The sequence below is a fragment of the Phoenix dactylifera genome, chromosome 2 (genome assembly GCF_051530095.1).
Source record: "Phoenix dactylifera cultivar Ajwa chromosome 2, Ajwa_hap1_PhDact_Kaust_v1.1, whole genome shotgun sequence".
Classification (NCBI taxonomy): Eukaryota; Viridiplantae; Streptophyta; class Magnoliopsida; order Arecales; family Arecaceae; genus Phoenix; species Phoenix dactylifera.
In genome coordinates this window covers 24,041,020-24,067,251 of record NC_143191.1, presented here as the reverse complement: position 1 = coordinate 24,067,251, position 26,232 = coordinate 24,041,020, and the positions used below count along the sequence as shown (strand labels likewise).

At 44.7% G+C, this 26,232-nt stretch overlaps 1 protein-coding gene across 1 annotated transcript; it reads left to right on the top strand.

Moving 5' to 3' along the window:
* Positions 1 to 11,626: 11,626 nt before the first annotated feature.
* LOC103717147 (small nuclear ribonucleoprotein SmD1a-like) lies at positions 11,627 to 17,930 on the top strand. The gene is made up of 4 exons (XM_039130559.3): positions 11,627 to 11,785; positions 11,897 to 11,973; positions 17,352 to 17,543; positions 17,648 to 17,930. The coding sequence occupies exons 1-4, from the start codon at positions 11,772 to 11,774 to the stop codon at positions 17,707 to 17,709; spliced, it is 345 nt and encodes a 114-aa protein (XP_038986487.3). The 5' UTR covers positions 11,627 to 11,771; the 3' UTR covers positions 17,710 to 17,930.
* Positions 17,931 to 26,232: the final 8,302 nt, after the last annotated feature.

Sequence of the window (26,232 nt, the reverse complement as noted above, 5' to 3'; positions counted from 1 at the left end):
ATTTCTCAATTGAATTGTTAAGATATAATGGAATTTTACTCTAGTGTTTTGTATTCATCAAAATCCATTAGGGGGTTAACAAATATATTTTCTCCCCCTTTTTGTCATCATAGCAAAAAGGAATAGCACATCATAAAAGCAATTAGAGTTCAAATTTGCACAATTTGGAAAGAAATGTCTACTCATTGTATTGATGTAAATTTAAGTACAATTGTAGATACATCAAAAGTGTAGAAGTAAGTACATATCAATAAGAACAAGCAAGCTACACTAGGATTTCTTGGATGAGGAGGCTCCTGTGCCCAATCTAATATGATGCATAACTAAACTGATCCCTTCTGAGATGTTTCCTAGCTGCTTTATGATCTTCGAGGTGGCCCTACTCTGGATCGAGGTAAGCTCAGTCAGATTCTGCTGGAGGGTATCCAACTTAAAGATCAGTACATTGGATAGCTGTTCGGCACCCTGATTCTGGCTACCTAGCTCCTGTCGGATGTCTTCTCGCAGCTTTCTTGTGTTACTCGTAACATCGCTCATATTCGAAAATTGGGCTTGAATTAGGCTTCTTACATTGTAAATTTCTTCCCTCAGATGAGCTGTCATCTCGGTCACGGCTGCCAAAGATGGAACCAGCGCAGTGGAGGGAGCAGTCGCTGGACCTCGGAGCTCCCTCAGTAGGTCGTCCCGAAGATCCCTCACGATCTCCTACCGCAACTCCCGGAGCTGCTCAGGAGATATCCGGACCTCTAGTGGCTGAGTAGGTGGTGCAGTGGAGGGTCCGGCTGAAATAGATGGTGCTGAAGTGGAGGGATAGGTGTGAAAATCGGAGTCATGATCAGGGCTGGGGGAGTGTCGAGTAGTAGGGTCAGAAGGTGTGGAAGAGGATGGTTTCCGGACCCAGACTCCCTCAACCTTATAGAATTCCATCCTGTGAAGAGTCCCCTCCCCCATGCGATCAGTGTATCGCAGTGAGCGAGAGGGTTCCCCCTCAGGAATGGGGACCTCTAATTCCCTAAAGATCAAGGTATAGAGCATGCCATAGGGAAGACTGAGCCTAGGTTTGTCTAGAGGCTCACATAGGTATTTATAGATGAGTTTTGGGAAGTTGATTGGAGTATCCTGAAGAATGTAGAACATCAGGGCTAGGTCCCTCTCAGATACAAAATCAAAACGGCCTGTTTTGGGGAAGAGGGTCCTAGATATGATACTCAAGAGGAGCCGCATTTCAGCTGATAGCTGATTTGCAGACACCTCTTCTAGGGGGGACTGAGGTGGACTCCCTAGTATGGCCGTAAGGGCCTCAGTCCTATCTGTGGGGTGAGAGAGAAACACTCCTACTTGGGGAAGATGGAGGACTTGAGCAATGGAATCCTCCGAAATAAACAAAGGGACACCTGCTATAGTTCCCTGAATCCCACCATTATCCCTAGCTACTGTACCATAAAATTCCCTAACTAACCCTAGGTAAGTAGGGAGATCTAGGGAACAAAATCTTTCTAACCCTTGAGCCCTTAACCTATGCCCTAGGGTAAAGCCTTCCCGGGAGAGGAAGTCAAAGTTGACATATCTCCCGGTGGAGACCGCCTTCCCGGCGCACGGACGCGAGGGAACCGGCCTCGGCGGGGAAGGAACTGGAGGTTGTGGCCTCACGGGATCATTCCGAGCCTTTGACCGTCGTTCGGTGCCGCCCGCGGATCGGGGCCTTTTCTGGCTCGGGACAACAACTTTCCGAGGCATCCTAGACCTAAGGAGGGGGAAAGGACATGAGGAACGGAGGGAAACTCGACGGAAATGCCCTAACAAAGGTCGGAGACGAGGTCGGAGACGACTCTAGGTTTTTTGAACAGTGGCGGCGGTGAATAGAAATGTCGATTGAACGCTTCGATTAGGGTTAAAACATCGGATTTCCGACCTCGAGTCGACTCTAGTAAGTCGCGAGTCGACTCGACCTCGAGTCGACTCCAAAATATAAGCGAGTCGACTCCCCCTATGATGCCATCGAACTCTGGCACGCACCCAAAAATCATGTTATTTTCGTGCCAAAGAAGGGATAATCAAAAAGTTTGTGATCTGATTTGATAATTATAGATGAGAAACTCTATATTTAACACAAGCTAATCATCAAAATCAATGAATTAGAAGAGAATATCACTAGGATGGATCAATCACTCCTAATCCTCTCCTAAGTACACAGAATCGCTCTTCACTTAGGGGTTTTGTGAAGATGTCAGCTAGTTGATTATCAGTGCAAACAAATTGAAGTATCACATCACCATTCAGTACATGATCTCTTATGAAGTGATGTCTTATCTCAATGTGTTTGGTTCTTGAGTGCTGAATTGGATTCTTAGTTAGGTTAATAGCACTTGTATTGTCACGGTTAATGGGAATTTTATCTTGTTTAATTCCATAATCTTCAAGTTGTTGTTTGATCCACATGATTTGAGCACAACAACTCCCGGCAGCAACATATTCGGCTTCAGCTGTAGATAATGCAACCGAGTTTTGTTTCTTGCTAAACCATGAGATTAAATTTTCTCCTAAGAATTGACATGACCCGCTGGTGCTCTTTCTATCAAGTTTACAATCAGCAAAATCTGAATCTGTATACCCTATTAAGTTTAGGCTAGATTCTTTAGAATACCATAAACCTATATTTTTTGTTCCTATTAGGTATTTAAAGATTCTCTTAACTGCAATTAAATGTGATTCCTTAGGATTAGATTGATATCTAGCACACATGCATACACTGAACATGATATCAGGTCTACTTGCAGTAAGATATAATAAAGATCCTATCATACCTCTATACATCTTTTGATCTACTGATTTACCTGATTCATCTTGGTCTAGTTTGCATGATGAGCTCATGGGTGTGCTGATTGACTTGTTTCCTTCCATATCAAACTTCTTAAGCATCTCCTTGATGTATTTAGCTTGATTGATGAAGATCCCTTCTTCAGATTGTTTGATTTGGAGCCCGAGAAAATAGTTCAGCTCTTTCATCATGCTCATTTCAAATTCACTCTGCATCAAGTCAGCAAATTCTTCGCAGAGGCGATTGTTAGTAGCACCGAAAATAATATCATCAACATAAATCTGCACTAGTAACATTTCTTTATTTTTCTTCTTTAAAAATAGTGTTGTATCTGCATTTCCTCTAGAGAACTCATGATCTAGTAGAAATTTGCTAAGTCTTTCATACCATGCTCTAGGTGCTTGTTTCAAACCATAAAGTGCTTTGTTTAATTTATACACATAATTGGGGTATTGATGATTTTCAAAACCAGGAGGTTGTTCTACATACACCTCCTCATTAATATACCCATTCAAAAAGGCACTTTTTACATCCATTTGAAATAATTTGAAATCTTTAGAGCATGCAAATGCTAGTAACAATCTAATTGCCTCAAGTCTAGCTACAGAAGCAAAGGTTTCATCAAAGTCTATACCTTCTTCTTGATTATAGCCCTTTGCTACTAGTCTAGCCTTGTTCCTAATTACAATTCCATTTTCATCAAGTTTATTTTTATATATCCATTTGGTACCTATTATTGAATATTCAGAGGGTCGTTCAACTAGGTTCCATACCTTGTTTCTTGTAAATTGGTTTAGTTCTTCTTGCATTGCATTTATCCAATTTACATCCTTTTCAGCTTCTTCTATGTGTTTAGGTTCAAAATGTGAGACAAATGCTAGATGATTATTTAAGTTCCTAAGAGATGCTCTAGTCCTAATAGGTTGAGATGGATCATCTAAAATTAATTCCTTAGGATGCCCATGAGCATACCTCCAAACCTTAGTCAGCCCATGAACCACAATTGCCTCTTGGCTTGATGATGCATTTCCAATTAGTTTTTGTTCATCTTCTTGTAATGTCATCTCATCAATCTTTTCTTCAAGAATTTCAGCATCATCATCAGGAACAACTCTCTTGCTAGAAGAGATATCACTAGTATTATCAAAAACAACATGTATAGACTCTTCAATAACAAGGATTCTTTTATTAAAAACTCTATAGGCTTTATTTGTTGTAGAATACCCCAAAAATATACCCTCATCAGATTTAAAATCAAATTTACCTAAGTTATCCTTCCCATTATTATGAATGAAACACCTACATCCAAAAACATGAAAATAGTTTACTTTGGGCTTTCTATTTTTCCAAAGTTCATAAGGTGTTTTCTTTATAATGGATCTCAATAAAACTCTATTTACTATATGACATGATGTATTAATGGCTTCTCTCCAAAAATACTTAGGGAGGTTACTTTCACATAGCATGGTTCTAGCCATTTCCTCTAGGGTTCTATTCTTCTTTTCTACAACTCCATTTTGTTGTGGTGTTCTAGGTGCAGAAAAATTATGAGTTATCCCCTTTTTACTACAAAATTCATCAAATAGATGATTTTCAAATTCCATTCCATGGTCACTTCTAATAGCTATGACTGAAGCATCTCTAGCATTAGTTACTTCCTTATGAAATTTCTTAAATACTGAAAATGCTTGATCTTTATGAGCTAAAAACATGACCCAAGTATATCTAGAAAAATCATCTACAATAACAAGACCATATATGTTTCCACCTAGACTTGTGGTTCTAGTTGGTCCAAATAGATCCATGTGTAGTAGTTCAAGAGGTCTAGAGTTAGAGACACAATTTATGGATTTAAAGGAGTTCCTTGATTGTTTGCCATATTGACAAGCTTCACAGATTTTATTTTTCTCAAATTTTAGTTTTGGCAAACCTATCACGGAATCTCTTTTAACTAGTTTTGATAATGTATCCATACTTGCATGACCTAACTTACGGTGCCATAACCAACTTGCATCATTAACCTTAGTATCATTAACAACTAAACAGGGGTTATGTTTGGCAAGATCCTCAAGATCTACTACATACACATTGCCACATCTTATTCCTTTAAATACTAAACTGTTGTCAATAGAGTTGGTTATGATGCATAAAGATAGTTTGAACAGAACATCAAAATCTTTATCACATAATTGACTAATGCTAAGTAGGTTATGCTTAAGACCATCAACATATCGAACATTATCAATAAAGGTTGAAGGGGTGATTTGTACTTTACCTATACCAATGATGTGACCTTGGTTAGTGTCTCCAAATGTCACAGCACCTCCCTTCTTAGGCTCAAGGGTGAAGAATTGGTCTTTGTCACCCGTCATGTGTCTTGAGCAGCCACTATCCAAGTACTAACAGTTTTTGTCGACCTTGGCTGCAAGACACTCCTACACAAGGAAATCATACAATTTTAGGTACCCAAGTTTTCTTGGGTCCTTCATGGTTAGTAATGTTGGTTCCTTTTAGAACCCAAACCCTTTTAATTTTTTCTTTAGCTTTTTCTTTTCTACGATCACATACATTCGCTTTATGTCCTATTATTCCACAGTAAAAACAGGTTATTTTCTTAGTTTTGCTTTTCCCTGCTTTTACAAAGAAATTACTAAGGAGCTTTTGCTTATTTTTAGGTTTATACCCTAAACCAGCTCTATTGAACACAGCTCGTTGACTATTAAGTATCATTTCCAATTTTTCAGAACTATATGTAAACTTTTCTACAAACTGTTTGTACTTTTCAAGTTCTAGTGCCAACTTTTATTTTTCTGTTTTTAGTGCATTTAAGTCTTTTGTGAGATTATCTCTAATAGTTTGTTTATCCTTTTTAAGTTCAGAAATTTTTTTGGTTAGTTTTTCGTTATCTTTAATTAAGGTATTAGTTTTTTGAATTAACATTTGCTTGCTTGTTTTAAGTTCTAAATTTTCTTTAATGATAACATCCTTATCCTTAACTAATTTATCGTATTTATAGAGGTGAGATTGATTGGTTAGTTTTAGCTCTTTATTCTTAAGATTTATTATCTTATATTCATCCATTAATTCATTAAACGCATCATACAATTCATCAAAGGTAAAATCTAAATGCATTTCAGATGTTACCTTATTTTTGTTTGCCATAAAACATAGGTTGGCCTTTTCTTCTTGTTCCTCATCCGATAATGATGATGATGAATCGGAGTCCGATAGGGTGGAGACGAGGACTTTCTTTTTCTTGTACTAGCTGGCCTTCTTGAGCAAAGGACAGTCCACTCTGAAGTGTCCCGGCTTCTTACATTCGTAGCATCCGATTCCCTCATTTTCCCTTTCCTTACTTTTATCCTTGTAATAGGAACTTGAGGGACCTCTCCTTTGATGAAAGGACTTCTTTCGGTTGATGAATTTTTTGAACTTACGTACGAGAAGAGCCTCATCATCATCTCCCTCATGATCTTCTTCTTCACTGCTGCTACTGCAAGATAAATCCTTGTTAGAAGAAGTAGATTTGAGAGCTATTACCTTTTTCTTATGAGAGGATTCTTCTTCGCTGTGTTGTTTCATTGTGAGCTCGTGCGTCATTAGGGATCCAAGAAGCTCCTCGAGTGGCAGCTTGTTTAAGTCCTTGGCTTCTTGGATTGCGGTCACCTTGGCCTCCCATGACCTTGGCAAACAACGAAGAATCTTCCTGACAAGGTCACTGTTAGTATAATTTTTGCCAAGGCTTTTTAGGCCATTGACAATGTCAGTAAATCTAGTAAACATGCAAGTGATAGTTTCATTGGAATCCATCTTAAATAATTCATACTTATGAACTAATATATTTATCTTAGATTCTTTTACTTGATTTGTGCCCTCGTGGGTCACTTCAAGTCTATCCCAAATCTCTTTTGCAGAATTGCAAGTAGGGACTCTATTGAATTCATTTCGGTCTAAAGCACAATAAAGCACATTCATTGCTTTGGCATTTAGTTGTGCCTTCCTTATATCATTGTCATCCCAATCCTTTTCAAGTTTGGGTATAGTAACACCCTCTACAAAAATTGATGGGATGTATGGTCCATTAAGGATGGTGGTCCACATCTCATAGTCTTGTGCTTGGATAAATATTCTCATCCTAGCCTTCCAATATGAGTAGTCGGATCCATTGAAGAATGGAGGTCTATGGGTGGACTGGCCCTCAATATGAGAAGATCCAAATGGGGTTGTCATTTTGATCTTTTACTCTTTTGGTAAAAGAGTTCCGGCTCTGATACCACTTGTTGCCCAGATAGACAATCCAAGAGGGGGGGTGAATTGGGTTTTAAAATAATTATTGCAATTAAAAGTTTTGTGAGTAACTAATTAAAATTTTTTGCGAGTGGATTAATTAGTTGCTATATGCAGTGGATGAAGGAAAAGTAAGAGACAATGAAGCAATCACAAACACAAGCAATTTTATAGTGGTTCGGAGCTAACCCTTGCTCCTACGTCCACTCCCCAAGCCTCACTTGGAAATTCACTATAACCCCTCGGATTACAGCCGGTTGTTTTACAAGTTCACAACCCAACTTGTTGTTTTACGAGATCCCAACGAACTCGATCGGTTTTCCCAGGCTCACCGACTAGAACCACCCGATTGTTTTTCCGGGATCACAATCAAACCCTTACACCGTTGGTTTTAACCTAGGCTCACCAACAAACCTTAACACCCTTGATTTAATCCCCTGATTGAATCAAGTAAGAAAGTGATTTGGAAAAGATTACAAACTAAGCTTCTTAACAAGCAGATATTCAGCAATAATAAAAAGAGAGAAGTTAGGAGCCCTCAAACAGATTTATGAAGATGTAGAGGAGGGTTTCTCGAACTCGGGGTCTCCTCTTGAATGTCTCGAAGATTTGATGACGGACGGAGACTTCTTGAATGCTGAAAAGAGTTGGTTGGATGGAGTTTAATGCCCCTCTTCCTTCTTTCACTTGTATTTCCTTTGAAATCCTTTGGTAGGTGGAGATTACTTGTTTTCTTTGAATGGAATAACTCCTCTCTCCCTTGCTACAGTTCTCTGTGGCTATTTAAGCTGTTTCTTCACGAAACTAGCCGTTAGACACTGAAATCTAGCCATTCTGCACATTCTGCAACTTCTGACAATGTTTCCGTTGGGATCGGAGTCGACTCGCGCGATCTGGAGTCGACTCGCCTGTTGCAGGAGTCGACTCATGCTTTTCTGGAGACGGCTCGGCAACTGTTCTGGATTTGAATTAAAGTGCTGTCTTGACTTGGAGTCGACTCGACTGAACCTGGAGTCGACTCCCCAATGTCTGGAGCTGACCTGGCACTTTTGGAGACGACTCGTTCTAAGGAATCCAAAGATCTTTCTTTCAAGTTTGCTCACTCGAGTCGACTCGAATATTCTGGGAGTCGACTTGGCACTCAGAGCCCGAAATTCCGATCTTCTGTCTGTTGACTTGTGCCGTCTCGGAGTTGATTCGAACTGTCTCGGAGTCGACTCGGCTCTCAGAGATGAAAATATAGTCTTCTGTCTTTGGGGTTGCGCTGCCTTGGAGTCGACTCGGACTTTGCGGGAGTCGACTCGGCTCTCAGTGTCCGAAATTGGCTCTCTGACTTTTTGCCTTGCTTTTCTCTAGGAGTCGACTCTCGCTTCCTTAGGAGTCGACCTGCCAACCATCGGAATCGACTCGAGTTCTTCGGGAGTCGACTCGGCTCTCAGAGTCCAAAATAGCTTCTCTGTGTTTCTGTCTGTTACTCCCTGGAGTCGACTCGTACTACGCTGGAGTCGACTCGGCAAGCATTGGAGTCGACTCGAATTCTTCAGGAGTCGACTCGTTGACAGGTTCTGAGATGAATCTTTCTGTCCGGCTGTCTGTTCTCAGTCGGAGTCGACTCGTAATGTGCAGGAGTCGACTCGAGCTTATGCCAGTGCTTCTGATAGGCTTGGAGTCGACTCGTAATCTCCCGGAGTCGACTCGAGACTCAGACTTTGGTTCAAATTGAATTCCTTACTTATCCAAAATGTATTGAACCAAAGCTTGAGACACTTAACCATAAATTTACAAGTATTTGACTGGAACATTAGATTGAATTCATTAGTATAATATAAGATATACTCAAATGCTTTGAGCTCATCAAAATCAAATAGGGTTATAATCAATCACTCCACAAGGAGCATTTAGAAATTAATCACCAATAATACATGGCTCAAATTCTCAACTCTTGAGAATATGCATCATCATCTTATTAATTCCTTGGACGATTCATAAACACATAAACAATATGAGTAAAAAAAGATGCCTTTTATTTATTCAATAATAATAAAGTCAAATACAAAATTATGTCCCAGAATTAATAATGTGTCAGCCAGATTGGCTTCTAGGGCATACATCTAACAATAAAGTTAGCCACCTACACCTATTCGATTCCCATATCCATATAAATTGGAGTAGAATAGAATTGTTAGCTTAGCTATACATTAGCTGTACTGTACCTTAGTTAGCTGTACTGTAGTTGTAGTGGTTGTACATGACCTGCACTGTAGCTGTCCATGAGCTGTATACGATAGCTACCTTCACTTATAAAAGGTAGGCTATGGCTGTTCTTTTGGCGGTATACAGAAAGATCATTTTCTCCTTTCTCTGCATTTCTTTCTCTTCTCCCCCTCTTTCTCAACATGGTATCAAAGCCAGTGGCCTTCCCTCCTCTCTCCGCCATCTCTTCTCTTGTCTCCTTGCCCCGACATTTTCCCAACGAGCCAACCGGAGCACGTGGTTCACTGGTGGATCTCTTCTTCTTGGCTTCAGGATCTCCGGTGTCACCACGTTCACCCCCCTACCCCGCGACGAGAACGTCGCCACCCGCTGCTCCGAGTGAAGTCATCGCCCTCTCCCCATCTTCTCGGCTTCAGGATCTCCGGCATCGTCATTAGTTTACATCGGCGGTGGTGCAACTCGGAAGACTCACTCACCACGGTCTCTTCTTGCTCTTCCCCTCGCAACGAGGACGCCGCCAGCAACGGCAACGACCGCACCCCCACCTTCGGCAAGGAGCTCCACAGCCGTTCCTCACGCCGCAGAACCGTGCCTCCTTCACGGCCGATCCGGCTCCTTCCCAGGGTCGTCGGTGGAGTGTCTTTCCCCGGTGGATAATATGGTTATTACTAGAGATGACATATTAGAGATTTATACACTTGAGCAGTTTCTTGGACTACAGTTTTTTGGTCTCGAGGTAACATCCAGCTCAGATGGCTACTATCTCTCATAGGCTATGTATGCTTCCGAGTTAATATCTTGTGCTAGGTTGACAGATAGCAAGACCGTGGATAGTCCTCTGAAAATAAATGTCAAGCTTCTTCCCATAGATGGCGAACTATTGACAGATGTAACTCTGTATTGGCAATTGGTTCGCAATCTCATCTACCTGACCGTGACATGCCTGACATTTCTTATACAGTCACTCTGGTTAGTCAGTTTATGCATGCACCACGCTTTACACACTATGCAGCAGTCCTACGTATCCTTCGGTACGTTAAGGGTACACTATTTTACGACCTTTATTTTTCAGCCCACTCCACTTTAGATATACAGGCCCGTTCTGATGCTGATTGGGTAGGAGACCCTACAGATCGTCGCTCTACCACAGGCTATTGCTTCTTGCTTGGGTCATCTCTTATCTCTTGGAAAGGCAAGAAGCAAATGGTTGTCTCTCGCTCCAGTACAGAGGCTAAGTATCGTGCACTGGCAGATACTACCTCTGAGTTCTTGTGGCTTCGATGGCTACTATATGATATGGGTGTTCTTTTAACTACCAGTTCCCTCTTCATTGTGATAATATGAGTGTCATGCATATTGCTCGTAACAATGTGTTTCATGAGCGAACGGAGCATATTGAGATAGATTGTTACTTCATTCGACATCATATCAAGTAAGATATTCTTCAGTTGATATATGTTGCTTCTGCAAATCAGCTTGCTGATATCTTTACGAAGACACATCCGCCGAGGCGTCATCGTGATTTGGTTCGCAAACTCAAGTTGGCATATTTGCTCCCATCTTGAGTTTGAAGGAGGATGTTAGCTTAGTTGTACATAGCTGTACTGTAGTTGTAGTTAGTTGTACTATAGCTGTACTATAGCTGTAGTGGTTGTACATGACCTGTATTGTAGCTGTACATGAGCTGTATACGATAGCTACCTTCACTTGTAAAAGGTAGGCTATAATTGTTCTTTTGGTGGATATACAGAAAGATTATTTTCTCTGCATTTCTTCCTCTTCTCCCTCTCTTTCTCAACAAGAATAACCTGTTGAGCTTCATTAGGAATTTGGACTGAGGGTGAATTTTATGGGCATATTCAATTGAATAACCAGCATCTACAGGCTATCGAGAGGGTGTGGCTCTTTTCGGGTTACCTATGTCTATCGGAAAGCAAATAGTGCTACTGATTAGGTTATCTCCTTTGCGGCTTATCATTATGAAGGATTCTTTTAGAAAAATTAAGCATTTATTTATTCCTTTTTTTGCTTTTTTTTTTTGATTTTATTAGTTGTACTCATGCATGTCTAGTATGAAGCACTGTTGTATTAAAACTATATATATATATATATATATATATATATAGGAGCATTATGATCCAGCTCACGGCGAACCTGACCTTTTATAACCCGGTTGATGCACGTATCTACTCCGCCTATCGAACGGTGCGACGGGCGGGTTAAGTTGTGGATGGAACCGAAGGTTTGACCCGATCCAGAGCACTATTGGCTCGGGTCGGAGATGTTGGAGGTGGGATAGCCCCGGTAACCGTCCCCCGATGAGACAGCGGGTCGGGGCGGAAGATAGCCGCACAGCTTGTCTTTAAAAGCAGGGTTTTAGCTCAGAGAACTCGGCTTTCGCTTGGAGCCCTAGCTGCTCTCCTCTTTCTCTCTTGCCCTGTCTATTTCCAAGATGAAGCTTGTCAGGTGAAAATCTCTTTCTCTGTCTCTCTCTCTCTCCCTCTCTCTCTCTCTCTCTCACTCTCACTCTCGGGTACCTCGTTTTCTGATATCCGATGTATATGCGGGAATTTTTAGGTTTTTGATGAAGCTGAACAACGAGACCGTCTCGATCGAGCTCAAGAACGGTACCGTTGTTCATGGCACCATCACAGGTTCATCTCTCTCTCTCTCTTCGCCGTCTCTTTGTGTAGGGTTTTAGTGAGATCCACCGCATGGCTTTTCATTTTTTTTTCATTTTAGGGTTTTACATCTCTGTGATTTTACGCCGATTTCTTTAAAGTCAAGATTTTGTGGGACTGAGTCGACACTCTGGTGGTGGACAGATCTTTGATTGTTTCAGTTCTTTGTGCCTTTTCTGACTTGATACTTCTGTACTTCTGTTTGTTTTCTTATGTGGGAGAGATATTGGTAGAACTGAACTGTACCCCTATCCCGTATGTTTTTTTTCCGTGGTGAAAAGGATATGCCGTGGTTAAGATGTGGAGACTGCGTTTGATTGGAAGACGTAAGCAACTGTTTTTGGGGTGCTAGGCATGGAAGTTGGATACCGAAAGGAAAGCTGGAGTTCTATCAGTGATGTATGATGCCGAGGATTGTGAAATTCCTAGATTGGCAGTTATTTATTTGTTTTTCAATGATATAGGCCTATGAACTTTCATTTTCTGAGGAAAAAGACTGAGTGGAAGCACAATCACAATTCATTGAGAAAATGAAAGAGACTTATGTACTGGCTGGTCGAGGTAGAGATAAGGCTGTAAGCTTTAGATGGATTTTGCTAGATGCCAGATATTAATGGGATTAATGAACCCAGGATTTAATATTATGATGGTTGATTCAAAAAATAGGCTCAGAACTTTCATAAGGGGAATTATACATAATTTAATAACCTATGAGAAAAAGAGTAAGAAATCAGTTGAAGGATGCTGAAGTCTTGCATCACCAGAGTGTGCCTATGTTGCTTTGAAGTCCTATCTTTGATTGTATTCCAAATCTTATGAAATCTCGAGGAGATGGTTTAAAAGCCAATCTTTCATATTTGAGTATATGTGGTTAAAGAACACTACATAGGGAAGCATGATTGCTGATTCAATGGGAGAAGGATCAGGTTCATGCATACAGATTTTCTTTTATCTATATGAGAAGAATGCCTAAATTCTTAAGTAAGGAAACTTTTGGGAAGGTGGATGTTAGGATAGATTAAATTTAAGATGTGATTTATCATATTCAACATATAATTGTGAGAACAGCATGAAAAAGATGAGTTGGAGTGGTGACGAGAATATGGATTGTCTGGTGAAGCGGGAATAGGATGCAATAAATGTTCCATAAAATGTCAAGTGGAAGGTCCGACCATGTTAAAAAATTTAACTAGTCAGGAAATGCGTGTATAGAAAGATCTATTTAATGAAGAGAACATGAAGCGCTATTTAACTATTCAATGAAGTGAATTTGAGTGTCCTGTTGTTTAGGCTAAATAATGAAGAAAACTGGAGTGGATAAATTTCTTTTTCTTTTCAATTAGGACTTTGATGCATTCTTAGGACGACATTAGTATTTCTCTTGCTTCTTTTTACATTATATTGTTGTTGATAGATCTTAGCGCCATTCTGTTTACTCTAATTAAGTAATTCCCAAAGAAAAGTAGGATTTTGGTTATCGACATATAGGTTTGTAGAAACATTGCTTTTGGTTAGTTGACCGCATGCAATGGTCAGCAAAGCCTTGAGTTATAAGAGTTAGTAGTCTCAAGACAATTTATTTGGGGTATCAAAGCTTTTAATTCAAGTGGGATGCATGAAATAACTTACCAAAGCTTCTTTTTTTTTTTGAGAGAGTAAACTTCCTTTAAGTTTATGACTTCTGAAATATGAGTGAATCAACATACATAAAATTGGGAGCCAGGATTTATGGGCTCAATTTTTCTTGATTAAGTCTGTGGTAATCAAAATTGAATATAGATGTACTTCCAAAATTTAGTTGAGTGGAGGATTTTAATATGACAACAGGTTAGTTGTTCTCATCAAAGGGCCCTAATGGATGTATCAAATTAAAAGCTCTTCGAACTATGAAATACTTCCTCTTCCCTTACTCTTGGTAATGGAGAATTCGGTTGATGCTATAAGATATTTTCAATATGTTAACAATACCCTCTGTCCTACGAAGTGTGAAATAGTGTTGGAAGTTAGGAAATTTTGGTTTTTATTTAAACATTTATAGTAGATTGTGGGCTTAAATTTTAACATTGGAAAAGGACATGCATATTGGTTTGGAATTGGCGGAATAGGTTGGTAACCTATGGATTGTGCAATAGAGTAGGTCCTATAAATCTTAGGTTTAATGATTGGGATGCTTAAGTGGTCATGATTTAGATCTCAAATTGGAAGGTTTAATATGTGACTTTGAATATGGAATAGTAAGTTGTTGGCATTAGAAGGTAGGATTACTCCTCCTGAAGTGATGATATCTAACCTTCACCTGTACGTTTTTTCCCCCAAAAGCACTCATTCCATTTATTCTTCAGCTAATAATATTAGAAAGTGAGCTTTTGTGGAGTTGATGGTGAGGTGAGCAGACTTGGAGAGATGTCCATCTTGTTGTTTGGCCCATGGCATGCGTGTGAAAGTGAACATTGGGAGGTCTGTTGCTTTTAAGGACATGGTAGGACCCTCTTCGGTAAGTGGGTTTTGACTTAGATAACAATAAGTGTTTGCATAGATGCCAAGTTTTATAAGAGCCTGATGTGGAGTGTTGGAAAACCTACCTGAGAGGTTTCTTGAAGGACGTTATCAAGCAAGCGGTCATATAGCTTTAAAGTAATTGGATTTTAAGCTAGTGAAGCCATGGTATTTCAATTATGGACTAATGAGACAAGGTAATCGGTTGCCAAAACTACAGTTAGAGTTTTGTTGTTGAGACTCACTCAATTTCCTCACAATTTGGATAGTGAATGATTTTTTTGCAAGTGTAGACAAATGAGTCACTGATTGTTATAACCTTAAAAAAAAGTCTTGTGAGATTGGAGATGATAAGAAGATCAAGTTATAGAGGCTAATTAGTTAAATATGGATTTGAAGGTCGAGCAAGACCATTTCAGTGAGATATCAGAAGAAAGGACAGCAATTTGCAATGTCTCTTTGTTTTATAATACATAATTTGCGTATGTCTGACAATGTCTTCATTACACATAGCATAGTGAACCATCTGCCAAATGGGTTGAGTAGCAGTAACTTGGTGTTGCATGATCCAATGCTTAGCTGAATTTGGAGGATTTTCAAGCAAAACCTAACTACCGTCGATGGTTGGATAAGGAAGGCAAATTTCACTTCAAAATGCTGTTGCACTTTTCAATCGATAACCACTCTAGTAGAGCACAGTTCGTGTAGTCTGATGACTGGAGGATTGTCGACTAAGGATAAGGATGTTTCATAAGAAGGCAGCAATTCTTCTCTAAACAATGAATGGGGATTTTTGAATACCCAGAAGTGGTGAACATTCAAAATTATCCGTCAATTTTGCTGGAACCAAAGAAGGCATGAATGATACATCCTAGTGACAAAAGGAATTAGTGATCATCTAGCAGTACCCTGCTAGATGTGGAGTCTATACTGGGAACTTCGTTGATGTTATGTTTGATGGCCTTTTGGACGGTCTATATCATATTCATGACATGCAACATCTTGGTCACCTTGTTGCACGGAAGCTTTTTGTTCATCTTACTATATGAGCTTGATAGTGCATCATGAGCTTCAAAGGCAAGTGGAGGGCTGAGAAGGCTTATGTAAGGGGGCCTAGGAGTCCATGTCCAATGCCAGCATCACTGATTATCAAAGAGGGCGGTAGAAGTTGTATGATTTATTGATAATAGGCTATTGAAAGGTATGCTATTCAGTAACGTATACAGAAGTCACTCCAGTCAGATAATGATTGAGCTGATGGGTGTAAGACTGTCTTTCTAATGGTGGGTTCTTAATTCTATGACTGACTTTTGATGCCTTTTGGCATGACAAACATCTCAAGTACTTCTGCATATTTGATGACCGTGAGATATTTTTTGTTGTCAGTGCTGGTACTTCCATAGTACAGCAATGTATCTGCTGCATCTTTAAGAGGATTGCTAGAGTTGAAAAGAATATTCGTTGTAAGTGCACTGAAGCTGGGCCATGTTATTGGTAAATCTGTTAGTATTTGGCACTCTATAATGAAAAGCCTAAATGCATTTGAAAAATGAAAATGGAAGTGATTTGCAAGTGATCTAACCTTTTGCTAGAGATATTTGAAGTTATAATTGGTTGCATTCTTCTATCAGATCTCTAATTCTGTAGCAGACATTGTTTGATCTAATGAAGTTTTCTGCTTTAATAATCCAAATAGAAAGTTTGGCATGGCATAAAGAAGTGTCAAAAGCTGACTAGGGAACATGTGAAATGGTGGTAGCTTAAAGGCAAGGGTTTCTTAGTTTTGAAGAGTGATCAGGAACCAGCGGCAGCATTGCAGATGCTTTTACTGGAAGGAACAGTCTGTTGAAAACCTATGCTAAATTCTGGTGCAGGTTTTAAAATTTCCAGGAAATGGATTCATCACTCCTTTTTAAATTAATAACTGAGAGTTGTAAACTGTTTCTTTTGGCAAACTTATCATGGAGGCACATTGCGAGGCTTAGGAAACTTTGAGATTATGAGATGATATTTTCTGTGGTTAAGCTCCCCCAATCCCCCCCCCCCCCCAACCATAAGGCACAGCAGACAGAGATACACCAAATGGCTCATTTTCATATTACTCGTTCATTTTAAATGGTATCCCCAGTTCCTGCAACTTGGCCTTGATATTGAGTTCTTCTAAGTCATCGGAGGTGTTGATTCCAAACTAGTTTTGGTTAATAAAATTCTGAAGCTTTTAGCTTGCATTGTGTACCAGTAACCATTACATTGGATAGTAGTTCCAATTTTTCCAGCACCTGTCATAGATATTGGTAGTCCTGGAAGGGTGTTGAATTATTCCAGCTGCATTCACAAGCCATTTTGTAGTCATAGGACATTGATGAAAGGCAACTTTGGTCTGAAGAAAAGTGCAAGCATCAAGACCGGGTGTTGCTCTAAGTAGAAACCAACTTTTGCAAGTTGTATGTAGTTACTTCTGTTTAAAGATCTTTAGCAAACTTTAGCCCACAAATGTCAAACTTTGTGATAGTTATTCTGTTGACTGTTATGAGGTGCTTATTTGATTGTCAAAGAAGAATTTATTAATTAAAGCAATTTCGATGGTATGGGAAATTCAAATGCAGTTATTCAGTCGTGGAAACTGTTGTTGCATGGTCAAAATAGTTTAAACCATAGCATAATCAATGCTAGAAATGGATTGGTTCCTTAACTACTCACAGAAAGTCACTGGCAACTGTCGATTTGCTTATTGCTTTGATTGACTACTCAAAGTCCTGATCTGTTTGTTTCTTTGATTGCTTTTATCAGTTGCCTCTTGCTGTGGCGGCTTAGAATTCAAAACCTGTATACTGATGCATGCCTTATTGTTACAGGAGTGGATATAAGTATGAATACTCATCTGAAGACAGTGAAGCTTACATTGAAAGGGAAAAATCCAGTTACCCTTGATCACCTAAGCGTGAGAGGTAACAACATTCGGTATTATATCCTTCCTGACAGCTTAAACCTGGAGACTTTATTGGTTGAGGAAACACCTAGAGTCAAGCCCAAAAAGCCGACAGCAGGTATCTTTTTTCAATTCCCCTATCTCCATCCCCAGATGGTGATATTTTTCTTGTTTGATGAATATTAGATAGGTTTTCTAACTGACTTGTTGGATATAAAACAGGGAGACCTTTGGGACGTGGTCGTGGCCGCGGGCGTGGACGAGGTCGTAGCCGTGGCCGTTAGCTGTCACCCTTTGTCGAATTTTTGCAGCATCTGCTTTTGTACTAGTAGCCTACTTGCATGGAGAATATCTGATTAATGTCCAAGCTTCAGACAAACAGGACTGTTTATTTGTGGCAAATTATCGTTATGAGGATCATGTTCTGGGTTCTTATCTTTTACCATTGCCTTGTTCTAAGTGAAAAAGATTCTTCTGGGAAACAATGGCATCATACATTGGGACTCGTGGTGTGATGTGAGTTGAGGCTGCCCCATATGGTTGTTTCGTGGCCTTTGTTGACCACGTTGTTGATTCCCATTTGCCATAAGAGATTGGGTTTGTGCGTTTTTTTTTTTTTTTTGACGGGTTCATCATACAATGATTGGGTTCGTGCTTTGATCAACTGTCGGGCTTATGGCAGTGATTACGCCGATTGTGTAAAGCAAGCATATCACCATGGAGCTTGAATAGATAAAGCTCAAGCTGTAAGGGTGTGCGGGATATGTGCTAGTTTCCGTACTGTGAACTCAATTCATTCTACGTAAGCTCGACCATAAATGGTATGTAAAAGGAGATTGGACAAACACCCGTCAGCGAGGATTGTCGCTCTGGTTCATTGGCCACATGAAAAATTCAGGGCAAATTGCAACCATTAATTATTTGCACTTTAGAATTTATTTAATTGTATGACAAAAACAAATTGATTTATGATCCATCAGTATCCATTGTTTTCAATAATCAATTTTTTATTTTTTTTGGGTTTTCTTGACTGAACTTTTCGGAGATTAGGAAAATAAGGCCTCTTGGTTTGTCTCTTAGTTTGCATGCATTGCTAATCCTCTGCTATAAAAGCACGGGTCGATGCTCACCACAATTTAAAGGCACAGGCTAACAGGCAGCTACATGGAATGATAATTTCTAGCCTATACAATTTTAATTTTCTGAAGGGTATTTAGGATTGCAGGATTAGTTTCATAACTCGTAATCTAGGCTTCAAAGGTTTATTCGCACTGCATTTGTGCTTGCGCACTCCTTTGGATATCTTGACTCGTCTCAGAAGGTACTAATTGCATGGAGATTACTATTTTGAGTTCATGAATCATTTTGACGATATCAATGAACCGCTGCTGGGCATGCTACAATTTTCCGCAAGCCACCAGGAATGTATCAAATTCTTGAGGTGATATATAACTTCTGTATTTTGTTTTTTTTGGTGCAACAATTAGGCCTATTAACGAGCCGAGCTGCTCGGGCTCGGCCCGGTAAAAGCTTGGCTCGAGCTTGGCTCTTATTAGTCAAATGAGCCCAAGCCCGAGTCTAAAATAAGGCCTGTTTAAATCTGAGCTCGAGCCTGGGCAGCTCGTTTGGGCTCGTAAGTCCAAATTAAATTCCAAACCCATTCTGGCCATCCATCGCCCTGTTTGGCTGTTTCTATTTCCCGACCCCTGTCGCCTTGTCCCGTTTTAGTCTAAAACCCTCGGCTCTCAGCCTCTCACACAATCCTCGCTTTCTTCTAGACTCTGGGTTTACGCGCTCTCTTCGATCCGATGGTTTTCGAAATGCTCAAGAAGGAGAAAAAGAGCTCAGAGGACTGATCTCCTCTAGTGGAAGGGGAGGCGGCAGCTGAAGGAGAGGCCAGCAGGGAGGAGGAGGAGGAGGAGGAGGAGGGGGAAAAGAAGGTTGAGGAGGAGAAGTGGAAGCAGAAGAGGAGGGATGCGGTGGAGAAGGGTGAGGAGGAAAGGACGGAGAAAAAGGAGAGGAAGAGGCACCATTAACTGGGGGACCAATGTATGCTCCTCCTAGCACAAGAGCCCGAGCCAAGCCCGAGCAGCACAAAAGCCACGTCCCACGTCCAGCACAAGAGTGTCCAGGCCCAGATCTGGGACACTACCAGCCAAGAGGGGTACCTCCTCCCAAACTTTAAACTTTCGATACGGTTCTCGTTCTCTTCTATTCCCGGATCTATTCCTATCTGCCATTTTGTCTTGTTTGGTGTGGAACTCCTTGGATCCGATGGTCCCTAGATCCCGGTGGAGACATTGGCTCCCTATCGGGGTAGGGAGGAGGTGGTGTTGGCGGTCGGCCTGTTAACGAGCCCGAGCCCGAGCCCAAGCCTCCCAGGCAAGCCCAAGCCCGAGCTCGAGCCTAATACAAAGCTCGGTACCGAGCCCGCGGCTCTATTCGTTAACAGCCCTAACAACAATGCATCACTCAAAATGTGTATGAGTGAAACCAACAAAAATCAAAGGAAAGAAGCTGGTAGAGAGCAGAAGGAACAGTTCGATTTCACAAAAAGTATATGAATGGGACATAGAATTTGCGCCAAAAAAATTAACACGTAACGAAACGATCAGTTCACTTTTTTTTTATGTAAATTTAATTTTCAAATAGAGAAAAATATAATTGATACAGAAAAGGCATACATTTCGAAATGAGCTGCTGGGAGAATACAAAATAATAATGATGCATAAAAATGGAACTGATTGGAAATCACATTCCCTCTGGTAGCATATCCAAGAAAACAGAGCTACCGACCCTCTGAACTGTCCCTCTTATGAAGATTGTTGCTGGAAATTAGACCCGGGGGCAATCTTCGGTCGAGGAGAGGGAGCGACTGTTAGTCCTCACGGCAGGACGGCGATCTGTCGGCGGGCGGCGTCCTGCGTCCGGGGCGATCGGAGAGAAGGAACAGCAGGTCCTCGCAGCGGGGCGACGATCCGTTGGCTGGCGGCGTCCTCCGTCCGGGTGCCTGCACACGAACCGGTGGCTGGGTTCTCCGGCGCCGGCCCTCCGACGCTCAAGTCAGGGAGGGGGCAAATAGTGGGGAGAAGGAGATAAACAGTGATTTTTGGGTGTATGAATGTTCCAATCCCCTCTTGAGAGGCCAAGGCTCCCTTTTATATGCGGGGGTCGGTTTACCTGTGATGTAACAGGGCGAGGCTGTAGTACGGCTTGGCATGTTGTTCAGGTCGGCGCTCGGTCAGGCGAATCATCGCGCTGATGTCGGCGGTATGGCCGAGATCAGAGACTTATCATAGTCGACTAGACCCTGCTGGGTCGATTTGCCGTGGAGAGCTGGGGGTCCGTAGATGTCAGGAGCCATGCGCATTTATTGTGGAGTAAGTCGGAGATCCGCATTTATTATGGAGTAAGCCGGAGATCCGCATTTATTGTTGAGTGTGCCGGAAGATTACAGCGGCCATGCGCAATAAATGCCGGAGGGGTGTTAGAGTACGGTCCTCGGACATCGGGGTTTCTCTTAGGTCGGAGGTTTCGGGGTCGGTCGTCTTGTGGCCGAGCGTTCCGAGGTCGGACGCTGACTTCGGCTGTCCGGGGTCGGAGGTTGTACGGCTTCTTAGGGGCATTTATGTCATTTGGGGGGAAACTTTATTCCCCCCAACACTACCCCCCGACTTCCGAGTTCGAGCGGCTTGTGGGGCTCGGACGTGGGAAGTAAAGTCTGTCACTAAGGTTGGAGGGAAGGTCTCGCCCGCCCCCTTGTGCTTTCCGGAGCTTTCATGGTGAGATATGCGCCCTTTGGCGTCTCGAGGCTGCTTTATTCGGTGAGCTAATGATGGAGCTCGTATCATCATGCTTCTCGAATCGCCAGGATCATTTTACGGCGGATTAATGATGGGGGACCTCGAGCTCGTCGAGGCGGTGTCTCGATTCCGTAATCGACGTTTCTGGCTCATTAATGAGTGTGCCGTTACGGGGTTTGAAACGGACACGCGGCGCGACCCGAGGTCGGACGCTTTCGATTTCATGTTACTGGATCATAATTCCGAAGAAGTGGAGGCCTCATCGGGGCTCCACGTGTCCCAGATCTTATTAAACGAGGGGAGCGGGGGTTACGTCCGCTCGTTCCTCAAGACGATTTGATTCTGTGGACCCATGATGAGGCCCCGAGATCCGATGGGACAACGCTTCGATTTCGTATCCGATTTATCAAACCGGAGTGAATACGGTGCCTCGGCTTCCGAGGTCGACACGTGGCGCAACTCGGTCGGGGGGATGGGAACCGACCCCGTCGATCTGGGCCGTCAGGGGGGTCTATATAAACCCCACGAGTCTGCCCTGAAGGTCTTGTTTGGCTGCCTCTTATTTTCGTCGTCTTTCCCCCCTGCTTCCTCCCTCAGCTGAATCTTGCTGGTGGTGCCCGGAGCGATTTCCGGCAATGTCCAGTAGGTTTTCTTTCTGTTTTCACTAGGGTTTCCCCTTTTCTCCTCCTCGTCAACTTCCATTTTCTACTCTTAACTTTTGCTCCACTCTTCCGTGAGAATGGGTTCCGGTCCCGAAGAGGTTGGGTCGAGTCTGTCGGAAGAGGAGCTGGAGTTAATCCGCTCCCGTTTCTTCTTCCAGCCCGGGTTTCGCCTTGAAACCGCAGGGCCGGAAGACAGGGTGACGCGGCCGCCTCCAGGTCGGATCGCGGTTTACCGCGAGACACTTTGGGCGGGCCTGCGTTTTTCCGCCCATGAGTTCGTGAGCAACTTGCTGGCCGAGTACCAGCTCGTCCCGGCGCAGTTGGCTCCGAACTCATGGAGGACCATAATCGGGTTTTTATCCCTGTGCCTCGGGCACGGGATCCCGATTTCGGTAGGCCTTTTTCGCCGGTGTTTTCTGTTAAAGAAAAACCCGGCGGACGTAGGGTGGTTGTATTTCGCCTTTCGGGGCAGTATGTCACTCTTCCGGGGCGCCCCTTCCTCGATTCACGAGTGGAAGAGGAAGTTTTTCTTTCTGGCGTCTGCGGCGCCTTGGGGGTTCGAGCCAAGGTGGGGACACCCTCGGCTGAAGGCCCTCAACAAACTCTCCGAGCCCACGGGGAGGGAGCTGAGGACCCTGGACTCTTTGCGAGCCCTCGGGAGGGGCAACGACCTGACCGAGCTCCTGCGGGAGGACGCCCTGGCGAGCATGGGTCTGAGCTCGGCGCGCCCCGAGGGTAAGGGCGGTTGCATTATTCTATTTATTTATTTCTTGTTCTCCGTCTTTACGGTCACGGGTCTGACTCTTAACAAAATTCTTGATTTCAGATATTCCACGCATGCCGACCAGCAACACATCACTTTTCTCTCGCCTGAGGAGGCGAGAGGCCGAGGCCGGGGGTGCTGCGCCCCAGCCTCGGAAGAGGGCGAGGACGAACGGCGCTTCTTCGTCGGCCGGGACGAGTGGCCCCGAGGCGGGGGCCCCTGCAGCCGACCCGAGGCGGGAGCGGGTTGTTGGTGATGCGGGCCCGTCGGCCCCTCCTTGCCCTACCCCCCTTTCCCAGCGGGGGGAGCCGTCCGTGGTCCGGCCGTAGCAGCCAGGACCCGGGCTTACCCGAGGCACCGAGGCGAGCGGCTCCGGGACCTCGGGTTCGATCGTGCCGAGCTCTTCCCGGGCTTTCCGAGAAGAGTCGGTCGAGCCGGATTCTTCTATTCCCGAGGGGCGCTCGGCCTTTCAAGATGCCGAGGTCGCACGCTCCATGTTGCGGCGTGCGGTGCTTCCAGCGGACCGGGCCGTGTTCCGGGGTATTTCGCTGGAGGAGGTCGTCGGCAGTGCTTACTGCAACACTGCCCGGGTAAGCTTCCTTCTTAATTTCTCCGAGTTTTTAGCGTACATATGTGCTTTTCAACTCACAATACCCTCGTTTCTTTCTTTTCAGCATATTCTCGAGCTCGACACCATGGCGTTCATCGCCCATGGGTATCGGGAAGAAGTTCAACAGCTCAGCCAGCGACTGGAGCCGGCCAAGAAAAGAGTCGCCGAGCTGGAGGCGGCGTTGGCCGCGGCCGAGGCTCGGTGGACAGCCACCGAGGCTGAGCGCCTTGCCATGGTGGGGGCGCTCGAGGAGGAGAAGGCGGCTCATGCCCTGACTAGGGCAACCATGCGCGGCACGGAGGCGCGCTTAGGGGAGGTCCAGGCCAGGGTCGCGGCCCTCGAGTATGAGGAGGGGGTCTTGCGCCTCCGACTCGGGCAACTTGAGGCCCGGGAGAGGAGGGCCCTCGAACGAGCCGAGCATGCTGTGGAACTCTTCAAAGAGTCGCAAGAGTTCCGCGACATGTTGGAGGAGGAGACGGTCGACGGTTTCCTTCGAGGCTTCGAGAACTTCCGGGAGCAGGTGCGCCGGTACTGCCCTCAGTACGACTTCTCGACGGTCCGTCCGAGGGAGGACCGGGGCTGGGGGTCCGACGTGCAAGCCCTTCCTGCCATCCTGACGTCCGAGGCGGGAATATACGAGCAGGACCCCGCCGAGCCTTCGACGGGGGTAGCCGAGGCAGACGGTGTCATGGAGGCGGCTCCGGCAGCCGAGATCGACGCTGTCCCGGAGGCGGCGCCCGAAGCTCCTGCTCCCGGCCCCGAGCCTGTTCCGGAGGAAGATCATGAGGTCATCAATGTGCCGGATGACCCCCCGGATGTGGCTCCCGCCGCTTAGGACTTAAGCATATTTTTCTTTTCTTTTTCATTGTATCCGGGGTCGGCCCTTGAGTGGCCGACTTCCAATTTTGTAATTGGCCTTCCGGCCCTTTGTTAATGAAGAAATGTTTTTGTCATTCTGTGTTCATCTTTCCCTCTGTTGTCGTGGATGAGGCTAGAACCTTAGCTAACCGCCTCGACGACCTCTAACTTCGTATTTTAATCTTTGGGCTGCTTAACGAAGCTGCCCTTTTCCCTGGCTATATCTTAGCCTTCTCGGATTCCAGTCGTCTCGACCAAAGGGAGCTCCGAGCTTAGGTTTCTAGAAAATTTCTCTAAGTCCTATAACTCGGATCTTAGAGTCGTGGGAGTTGCCACGTTTGGCCTTTAGGAAAATCTTAAGGCACCGAGGTCGGGCCTTAGCCCTTCAAGTGGGACCGGAATAGGTCTATTCGTGCCGCTATTCGGGGAGTTTAGTCGGGTTTCCGAACTCAACTCCGAACCTCTCATAGGGAGCGCGGGCTAATAAACAAGTTATTGCCGAAGGTTTTCATAGTTATCGTTCTCGGACCCTGCCGAGATTTCGGTGAACAAGGCTGGGATTCCCAAAGATTGCCTTGGTACCTGTGCTTGGCTGGTACATTCGTGGCCGGGACCACTTTCTCAGCTGGACGTCGGAGTTTACTTAGAAGAGCCGAGTTGGGCCCTACTTTATGAAGTCTTAGTACGGATTGCGGAGACTTGACGAACAGAGCAGGCATGATGAAGTTGGGAGGTCGGTCTTAAGCCGACCCAGCGAAGAAGCCCGGCTTTGGGGCAAAATAAGACTCCAACATTGGACGAGATCCCGCTCGGCAATATGTAGATAAAATTTGACAAAGAGGGCGTCTAGTTGGGTGTACCTCTTGCATTCTCGGGGTCATGCTTCGCATGGTGGAGTAGGTCGCTTCCCTTCCTCGTCGACCTCCAGAGTCATTTTTGACTTGTAAAAGGGGCTCGGGCTTCCCATGGACCCGGCGACTCCTGCCGGAGTTGAGAGGATCTGGGGAGGCTCTGTTGATTTATAGCCCTTTTTGAGATCGAGGGGGCTTAGGACCCTATGGTCGGACCTCGGAGCGCTTCAACCTTGGTCGAGGGATCTCACGTCAGGTCGGCGGGTTCGTGGACGCTTTGCTGACCTGTGATACCTCCCGAGGTTGAGGGAGTCTGGTTCTCTACGGTCGACCCTCGGGGCATCCCGACCTTAGTCGAGGGATCGTTCGTCAGGTCAGCTGGTCTGGGCACGCTTTACCGACCGGCGACGCTTCCCGAGGTCGAGGGAGTCTGGTTCTCTACGGTCGACCCTCGGGGCATCCCGACCTTAGTCGAGGGATCGCTCGCTTCGGGGATCGGGGATCGTCGACCACTCCCGGGGGTCCACTTTGTGGCGCCCCGGGTGGAGCCACCCTTTCCACCCCTCACGGCGCCTTTCCGAGGTCGAGGGAGTCTGGTTCTCTACGGTCGACCCTCGGGGCATCCCGACCTTAGTCGAGGGATCGTTCGTCAGGTCAGCTGGTCTGGGCACGCTCTACCGACCGGCGACGCTTCCCGAGGTCGAGGGAGTCTGGTTCTCTACGGTCGACCCTCGGGGCATCCCGACCTTAGTCGAGGGATCGCTCGCTTCGGGGATCGGGGATCGTCGACCGCTCCCGGGGGTCCACTTTGTGGCGCCCCGGGTGGAGCCACCCTTTCCACCCCTCACGGCGCCTTCCCGAGGTCGAGGGAGTCTGGTTCTCTACGGTCGACCCTCGGGGCATCCCGACCTTAGTCGAGGGATCGTTCGTCAGGTCGGCTGGTCTGGGCACGCTCTACCGACCGGCGACGCTTCCCGAGGTCGAGAGAGTCTGGTTCTCTACGGTCGACCCTCGGGGCATCCCGACCTTAGTCGAGGGATCGCTCGCTTCGGAGATCGGGGATCGTCGACCGCTCCCGGGGGTCCACTTTGTGGCGCCCCGGGTGGAGCCACCCTTTCCACCCCTCACGGCGCCTTCCCGAGGTCGAGGGAGTCTGGTTCTCTACGGTCGACCCTCGGGGCATCCCGACCTTAGTCGAGGAGGCGCTACGGGGGGCCGCGAAGGTACTACCCCGTTGTTGGTGTTGAGCGCCACGGGGGA